The following is a 9,408-nucleotide window of genomic DNA, read 5'->3' on the forward strand; positions in this document are numbered from 1 at the left end:
TGTAGAAGGAAAACCCCTTGGAAAATCACAACAGCAAAATGGAGTTTTGGGTCACATGGGCAAGTCACATGCTCATGCATGACTCAGTTCCTTACAGGTAGCAGCCATTGTCCACCTGATACCTTGAATGTTCCCAGGAAGGCTCATCAGATGTGGATTGGTGTCTCCCAGGGTTTATTGTCAGTCCTGAGGAAGCACTTAATTTGAATAGTCCTTTTTCCACAGGCTGGGTTCCTCCTGGAAGATATCTCACTGCTGAGGGTGACCTGGGAAGCAAGGGAGGGACTTCTGCAACAATGCGGTTTCTGCCCTAGCCCTTATGTGGCTTGCCTGTGTGCAGCAATGGTCTCCGCCCCCCACTCATGGCACAGTGACGTGGGTGTGTTACCCTTACTGGGACAGGGAGCACAGCTGTGCTGCCAAGGAACCTGCACAAGCAGATTGACCAGCTTCTGCATGAGACCTTTGATGAGATCACGGAGGCTGATTACTGCGACGGGAGAGAGCACATCAATGCCCTATTCCGCATTCAGGCATGCACACAGCCCCAAGCCTTCTTTCTGCAACCCTACTCGCCCCAACAGACCACACCCAACAACCCCCTTCTTCCTCATTCCGCTTTCCACCTCCTGGCTCATTGCACTCTGGGCTGGCACAGCCTCTGAAGTGTCCCTGGTGCTCTTCGGAGTGGAGGTGGGCTCACCAGCTCTTTGTAGTACCGGCAGCTCGTGGGGGCAGCACCAGAGTGGTGGTTTGCCTCCCTCGCTTTGTGGTAGGCATTCCGCAGCTCCTTCACTTTAACCCTGCACTGCGTCCCGGTCATGGCTCCTTTCCATCATGGCCCTTGATATCTGCTCCTAGGTATCGTAATTCCTATGGCTGGAGGGCAGCTGGGACTGGACAGCTTCCTCTCCCCAAACACTGCTGAGTCCAGAACCTCAGCCTTGTTCCAGGCTGGTGATCACCTGGTGTGTGGAGCCACGGTCATGTGGAAAGATGGGCTGAGAGCACTCCACGCCTGGCTGGGCAAACAGGAAGAGGATTTTCAAAATTCCCAGAGAATTTAAAGGGTGGGTCTGATGGTTGGTCACATGAGGACAGGGCAGTAGAGTTCAAAGTGATGACCAGAGTGGCTAGAACAGGCATTTTGGGACACATCCTGGAGGCCAATCAGAGTGCAGTAATAAATCAGAGCATCCACACTGGCACCACGGCGCTCCAGCCCTGGCACAGAAAGCTCTATGCTTCTCATGGAGGTGAATTACCAATTCTGCCTGGGCCTGACTTTCCCGTTTCTAAAATGGGGATAAGAAGTTTGAAGAAGTTTGCGCTCAGGTAGTGCCGTTATGGGGGCCAGATAGGGGCCTGCAATAGCTACACACATGCAGCTGTTTCCTGTTCACGTCAAATCACAAAACATCACATTGGGGTTGTTGTAAACTTTCCTGATTTCACACTGACTCCTTCACTAGCTGGCCTTTCCCTTAACAACAATTGATAATGAGATGCTTAAAACCCCAATTTTTGTGCAACTGTGAAAGTTTAAATCAATAAATATAAAATGTTGACAGATATTTTAAGCATTTTAAAATGTAAAAAAAAAAAAATTCTACCAAGCCTGACTATCCCGCCTTAGACACTCAGCGCCTGCTCCTGCAGGCTCATCCTCACAGGGGGGTGCCTCTGATTGCATGACCAGAGCCCTAGCGGTACATTTTCCACTAAATACTCCAGAGGGAGCCATGGCTGCAGAGAACCCCCTGGAAAGTCTCCAGGAGGAAGCTCCACGTCCCATTTGTCTGCAGTATTTCACAGAAGCTGTCACTCTGCAGTACAGGCAGGTCAGCCAGTGCTGGGAGGAATCCGATACAGCCGTCTCCTGGCCTCAGAACCTGTGCAACAGAGAAACATCAAGCTGAACATGCAGCTGGCAAACATGGTAGAAATCGCCAAGCAGCTGAGTTTCCAGGCAGCAAAAGGAGCAGGAGGGAAAGGGGTGGGTGGAGACCACCAGGAGGCTCTGAAACTTCTGTGAAGACGATCAAACCCCCATCTGTCTGGTTTGCCATCTGTCCCGGGCTCAAAGAGCTCACACGGTGGTTCCCATAGAAGAGGTGCCCAGGAGTACAAGGTAGGGAATTGCTGTTAAGTTTAATGAGTAATAACTTAGCTTTGGATTTTAATGACAGGCTAATTTCACTGAAAGTTCCCTGGCACAGGCATGACACATCATTCAGCTCTGTAAACCCTTCAGGGTATGGGAGATGCTGTAACAAAATAACTGATTTGACAGAGTGGCAATAGAGGCAAGTCTTTAATGATACCTGATGTGGGAAAATGTCCTCTGAGATTCTGATGGAGATTCCTGAAAATTGTCGTCATATCAAGAATTCTACCAATCCCCAAGGAGCAGACAAATTACCCACCAAGTTAATGAAACTTCAATTCTTACCCAACCACAGGAACTCCTCACTTAACGTCCTCTCGCTTAATGTTGTTTCAATCTTACGTCCCTGCTCAATTACAGAACATGCTCCATTTTAAGTTGTGCAATGCTTCACTATAACATCATTTGGCTGCCTGCTTTGTCCACAGCTGGCAGCCCCCTATCCTCTTCCCTATGCCCTCCCCGCACAGCACCTCCCGCCTGCTGGCAGACCCCATGGATCAGTGCATTCCTCCTTCTCCTCCCGCCCGCAGCAATCAGCTGGCTTGCAGCATTCAGGAGGCAGGGGAGAGAGGGGAGCCTGCGTGCTGCGTCCTTGCTCCTCCGTTGAATGCCGCAAGCCAGTTGATTGCCGCGGACAGGGGAGGGAACGGGGAGGACCGAGGATGCGGCATGTGGAGTAAAGTGGGGGGGGGGGAAGAGGCAGGTCAAGGATGGAGGTTTGGGGGGAAGGGGTGGAGTGAGCAGGCTGAGGGTTGAGCTCCCCACCCCTGGTGCTTGCAGAGTAGGGGAAGCTGCCATTGCTGCTGTGCAACGTGCTTCTCCAAGCCTACAGCACCTTCAGCCTCCTTGCCTGACTCATCTCCAGTGCCAGTGGGCTGTGCCTGAGTGGGGTAAGGCGGGGGCACCTCCCAGTACAGTACTGTACTGTATGGGGAAAAAAAAATCCCTGGAACCTACCCCTCCCCCCCTTTACATTCATTCTTATTGGGGAACTTGGATTCGCTTAACATCGTTTCACTTAAAGTCGCATTTTTCAGGAACAGAACTACAACGTTATATGAGGAGTTACTGTACACGCTTACGGCCAATTCTTGTGAACTAAACTACGATTTATTAAAAGAAGAAAAGACAGTATTGGCAAAAAGACCATTAGACATACAAATGCAAATAGAGTCCTTAGGTCAGTTTCACCAGAGATGGCGGGTTACAATTGAAAAGAGTCCTTTTCAGAATCATTTCATCACGTTCTAGTCCAATGTCCAAATGTTCAACATCAGGGCAGTCCAGAGGGGACTGGAGATCTCAGTCTTAAGACTCAAGCGCCCCCCGAATAAAGCTTAAGAAGATCTGAGATAAAAGGATCAGGTCTCAAGAATTTATATAGACATTTTTGCAGCCTCTTCACAGCAGGCAGTCCTTGGATGATCAACGGGTTGTAGAAGTAACCTCCTATTTCCCAAACATCACAGGTAATTAAACTACATGGATTAACAAAGTAATTATCCCTATAGAATCATAGAATATCAGGGTTGGAAGGGACCTCAGGAGGTCATCTAGTCCAACCCCCTGCTCAAAGCAGGAGCTAATCCCCAACTAAATCAACCCAGACAGGGCTTTGTCAAGCCTGACCTTAAAAACCTCTAAGGAAGGAGATTCTACCACCTCCTTACGTATCCCATTCCAGTGCTTCCCCACTCTCCTAGTGAAAAACTTTTTCCTAATATCAACCTAAACCTCCCCCACTGTAACTGGAGACCAATACTTCTTGTTCTGTCCTATGCTATCACTGAGAACCGTCTAGATCCATCCTCTTTGGAACCTCCTTTCAGGTAGTTGAAAGCAGCTATCAAATCCCCCCTTATTCTTCTCTTCTGCAGACTAAATAATCCCAATTCTCTCAGTCTCTCCTCATAAATCATGTGCTCCATCATTTTTGTTGCCCTCCGCTGGACTCTTTCCAATTTTTCCACATCCTTCTTGTAGTGTGGGGCCCCAAACAGGACACAATACTCCAGGTGAGGCCTCACCAATGCCAAATAGAGGGGAATGATCATGTCCCTCAATCTGCTGGCAATGTTCCTACTTTAACAGCTTTTGGGGCTGTATGTATTCTTAGCAGCAAGGGCACACTGTTGACTCATATCCAGCTTCTCGTACACTGTAACCCCTAAGTCCTTTTCTGCAGAACTGTTGCCTAGCCACTGGGTCTCTAGTCTGTAGTAGTGTCCGGGTCATAAATGCAGGACTCTGCACTTGTCCTTGCTGAACCTCATCAGGTCCCTCTATATCCTATCCCTACCCTCCAGCACATCTACCACTCCTCCCAGTTTAGTGTCATCTGCAAACTTGCTGAGGGTGCAATCCACGCCATTCTCCATGCTTTTACACTGTAAAAAACCAAAAGAATAGTATTTTTCAATTCACCAAGTGCCAGTACTGTAGTGCAATCTCTTTATCATGAAAGTTGAACTTACAAATGTAGTATTACGCACAAAAAATACCTGCGTTGAAAAATAAAACAATATAAAACTAGAGCCTACAACTCCACTCAGTCCTCCTTCTTATACAGCCAATCACTCAGAAAAACAAGTGTGGTTACAATTTGCAGGAGATAATGCTGCCCGCTTCTTGTTTACAATGTCACCTGAAAGTGAGAACAGGCGTTCTCGTGGCACTATTGCAGCTGGCGTCGCAAGATATTTATGTGCCAGACGCGCTAAAGAGTCACGTGTCCCTTCCTGCTGGAACCGCCATTCCAGAGGACCTGCCTCCATGCTAATGACGGGTTCTAATCAATAATGATCCAAAGCAGACCAGACCAACACGTGTTCATTTCCATCAACTGAGTCAGATGCCACCAGCAGAGGGCTGATTTTCTATTTTGATGGTTCGGGTTCTGTAGTTTCCCAATCAGTGTGTTGCTCTTTTAAGATTTCTGAAAGCATGCTTCACACCTCGTCCCTCTCCGATTTTAGAAGGTATTTCAGATTCTTAAAGAGTGAGCCGAATGCTGTAGCTACCTTTAGAAATCTCAGATGGTTACTTCCTTTGTGTTTTGTCAAATCTGCAGTGAAAGTGTCCTTAAAATGAACATGTGCTAGGTCATTATCCATGACTGCCATATTATGAAATATTTGCCAGAATGTGTGTAAAACAGAACAGGGGACATACAATTCTCTTCCAAGGAGTTCAGTCACAAATTTAATTAATACATTCTTTTTTTAAGTGAGCATCATCAGCATGGAAGCATGTCCACTGGAATGGTGGCTGAAGCATGAAGGGACGTAGGCAGGTTTAGCATATCTTGCACATAAATACCTGCACGGCCAGCTACAAACATGCCATGTGAACACCTTCTCACACTTTCTGGTGACATCATAAATTAAAAGCAGGCAGCATTCTCCCCCATAAATGTAAACAAACTTGTTTGCTTTAGTGATCGGCAGAAAATGAACAGTAGACATCTAGTTCTAAATTTTTAACTGCTTTATTTTTGAGTGCACTTATGTAAGTAAAATAATCTGTTTTTAAGCTACACTTTCCTGATAAAGCGATTGCACTACAGTACTTGTATGAGGTGAATTGGAAAAAAGACTATTTTTATTTTGCATGTTTACAGTACAAATATTTGTAATCAAAATAATGTAAAGTGAGCACTGTACACTTTCTATTCTTTGTTGTGATAGAAATCAATATATAAGAAAACGTAGAAAAACATCCAAAAAATTCCAATTGATCTTCTATTATTTAACAATGTGACTCATCAAGATTAATATTTCTAACCACAATGAATTTTTTTGAGTTAATTACTTGAGTTAATTGCAATTAATCAACAGCACTACTATCTTCTTTCAATTTCTTAACAACACCAGGTTACATTTCAAAGCTCTAGTCTCTATTTCTTGGAATGGTCCCAATACCATTTATACTCTTTCTGGACTCTTATGGTCTCCCTCTTGTATGGACTGCTTGATGTTTAACAAGGTCAGGCCTCCGTATGAAACCTTTCCCACAGTCTAAGCACTTATGGGGTCTTTCTCCGGTATGGATTTTTTGATGTGCAAGTAGGGTTGACCTCCGTACGAAACTTTTTTCACAGTCTAAACACTTATGGGGTCTCTCTCCAGTGTGGATTTCCTGATGTTTAACAAGGTCTGACCTCCGTATGAAACTTGTCCCACAGATTAAGCATTTATGGGGTCTCTCTCCAGTGTGGACTGCCTGATGAAGAAGAAGGGCTGATCTCTGTATAAAACCTTTCCCACAGTCTACGCATTTGTGGGGTCTCTCGCCAGTGTGGATTCTCCCATGTTTAACGAGGGCAGATCTCCATGTGAAACTTTTCCCACAGTCTAAGCACTTATGGGATCTCTCTCCTGTGTGGATGATCTGATGTTTAGCAAGGCCTGACCTCTCTATGAAACTTTTTCCACACTCTAAGCACTTATGAGGTCTCTCTCCTGTGTGGATGATCTGATGTTTAGCAAGGCCTGACCTCTCTATGAAACTTTTTCCACACTCTAAGCACTTATGAGGTCTCTCTCCCGTGTGTTTTCTCTGATGAAAAACAAGGCCTGACCTCCATATGAAACTTTTCCCACAGTCTAAACACTTATGGGGTCTCTCTCCAGTGTGGACTGCCTGATGTGCAACAAGGTGTGACCTCCGTATGAAATTTTTCCCACAGATTAAGCATTGATGGGGTCTCTCTCCAGTGTGGACTGCCTGATGTGCAACAAGGTGTGACTTCTGTATGAAACTTTTTCCACACTCTATGCACTTATGGGGTCTCTCTCCAGTGTGGATTGCCTGATGACTAAGTAGGGCTGACCTCCATACGAAACTTTTCCCACACTCTAAGCACTTATGGGGTCTCTCTCCAGTGTGGACTGTCTCCTGTGTAATCAGTGTTGACTTCAAATTTAAATAATTCCTGCCCTCAAGGCACTGAGAGGGTCTCTCTCCTGTGTGGCTTCTCCCATGGTTATTAAGATCTGAGCGGTTATTGAAGCTTTCTCCACGGTCCAAGCACTGAAGTGATTTCTTTCCAGTTTGGATTTCCTGAGGTGTAACAAGCTGTGGTCTCAAAACGATTCCTTTCCCAAAACCAGGACATTCGTAGCTTTTGTCTTTCTTGGAGGTTGTCTGTCGGGCTGTGGGATCGCTGTGTCCTTCCCCACATATAATAGATTTATCCATTTGCTTCCTTGAGTGGTTTCCCGGAAGCCTATCTGACCTCCGCCAATTTTCCCCATCATCTCCCTGTTGCAAGCACTGGGAAAAATTCCCTTCAGCTCTTCCCAAAAAGATCCCCTGTGATTCTCCGTGCCCAGGAACTTCCTTCTCTTGATTCCCCTCCTCGTTCTCACTCACTGTCTCGTCACCTGCTGGGAGAGAGACACAATCCAAATAGGAGTCATTGTGCTGGGGAGAAATTAAGAGGAATAGCACCAAGGGAAAACCCAACATACTAAAGCTGCACAGACGGAGCAACTGGATTCTGCCTCCACTTCCCACCCAAACTTTTAAAAAGAAGGAAAGTAGGGAAGGAAACTCTGGCAGGTAACAGGACATGTGGGAAGCGATGTCAGTGATACCTGCTGACTGCAGCCCTGCCCTGGGTGAGAAGAGGAAGGAACTAAGGGCATTTACTGATACCTCATTTTGGGGATTCTCAACTTTTTCCTTGTGTCAGTCCTCACCTGTGTGGGCACCTCTCGGGATCTCTCTTCTCTCACAGGACTGGAGATCGGGCACCCACGGCTCTTCCCCTCGTTCCAGCTGGCTGATCAGGTCAGGTTTGGGAAGGGGGAATCCTGTGCAGGGAGTGAAATCAGATTAGATCAGGGTGTGTGGAGGACTGAGAGTGTCTCTCTGAAAGTGGGAGTATTTGTCAGAAAGGACATTCCGTGAGTGCCACCTGTCCTGGTGCTCTGCTGGGGAATGTGGAATCTAAGAGGACGGGAATGTGGTCACTGAGCCACCTTGGGGGAGGCAGACATCTGGGGAGGTGACGGGAATTGTGGTGCACAGCTCCAGCGTTAAACCCCTGTGCCTAAGGTTTTGACATCCTGGTCTCATTGCCATGTCAGACACACAGACCCTTTGCAGCTTCCAATATGCAAGGGGCCAGGAATCCCTTACCCAGCGAGGTCACCGTCTCATAGTTCTCCTGCATGACGTCCCTGTAGAGGGCTCTCTGGGCGGGGTCCAGCAGAGCCCCCTGCCCCTGGGTGAAATACACAGCCACATCCTCAAAGGTCACCGGCATCTGAAACAAGAAGAGTCCCCCGCTCAGCACCTGCTGCTCCAGCCACAATTCTACTAGTCATGGGGGGGAGGGGGGGAGGCCTGGAGAAACAGAATCCCACTTCCACCCTGCTGAGAGCAGCCAGGAGGCTTCAGGAGGTGGGAGAAGGTGAGAGCTCCTTGTCCCCCCAGCACATGTGGCAGGGCAGGGTCCTGGTTCAGAAATGGGGGAATGTTTCCTCTTCCCCCCACTTGCCACTGACCTGTTCCAGCAGCCCCTTCCAGTCTCTCCGCTCTCCCTTTTATCTTCTTCCCTCGCCCTGGGAGAGCAGGCGACTGCCCCATTGCCGTGGGCCTTTGCTCTCATCAGGCAGCTCAGCCACTGACACTGGTAACGGGGGTTGAACCCGGCTGTGCCACTGAGGGCAGCAGCTCTGGGGCTCACCGACGCAGGGAGCCCCTCCCCTTGTAGGCCAAACTCCCCAGCTGGTCCCTGAACGGGGCCCTTTGTGCAGAGTCATTTTCCTGCCCGGCTCCAGCCCTTTCCCCAGGTCTCTCCATCACCTGCAGGCTCAGGGGCTGGTGTGGTTAGAGGGGTTCCAGCCACTGGAGAAAGTGCCCCTGGGCTGGTCTCAGGGGGGTGGGATGAATCAGGAATGTTCTTAATATTTTCTCTGAATACTGTGTGTGCCTCAGTTTCCTCCTGGTTTGGGACTCAGCGGGGAGAGTCCAGGGCTCAGGACTCTGGATTCCCCCCGCCAGATGGACTTAGCACAGAAATCAGGAGCTTTCAGCAAACAAGCTCTGTTCTACCCTGTGTTCCCAGCGACCAATAAACCTTCTGTTTTCCAGGCCGGCTGAGAGTCACAGCTGAGTGCGGAGGTGGGTGCAGGGCCCCTGTGGGGAGCGGGTCAGGCTTCTCCTTAGGCTGCCCCCGGGGCTCAGGCTGGGCCCACGCGCTCAGCAGATGGGGCAATATTCCCCCCTCC

The 9,408-nt window shown here is 48.3% G+C and overlaps 1 protein-coding gene across 2 annotated transcripts; it reads right to left on the reverse strand.

The window, feature by feature from the left end:
* Positions 1–4,531: 4,531 nt before the first annotated feature.
* LOC123346388 (zinc finger protein 585B-like) lies at positions 4,532–8,365 on the reverse strand. Of its 2 annotated transcripts, none has more exons than XM_044983757.1 (3): positions 8,315–8,365; positions 7,873–7,986; positions 4,532–7,554 (listed from the first exon to the last, which is right to left on the reverse strand). In XM_044983757.1, the coding sequence occupies exons 1-3, from the start codon at positions 8,346–8,348 to the stop codon at positions 6,113–6,115; spliced, it is 1,590 nt and encodes a 529-aa protein (XP_044839692.1). In that variant the 5' UTR covers positions 8,349–8,365; the 3' UTR covers positions 4,532–6,112. The 2 variants fall into 2 exon arrangements, with proteins under 2 accessions (XP_044839692.1, XP_044839691.1); XM_044983756.1 differs by having other exon boundaries at positions 4,532–7,557.
* Between the last annotated feature and the right edge of the window lie 1,043 nt (positions 8,366–9,408).

This window comes from Mauremys mutica, chromosome 12 (assembly GCF_020497125.1).
Source record: "Mauremys mutica isolate MM-2020 ecotype Southern chromosome 12, ASM2049712v1, whole genome shotgun sequence".
NCBI classification, from domain to species: domain Eukaryota; kingdom Metazoa; phylum Chordata; order Testudines; family Geoemydidae; genus Mauremys; species Mauremys mutica.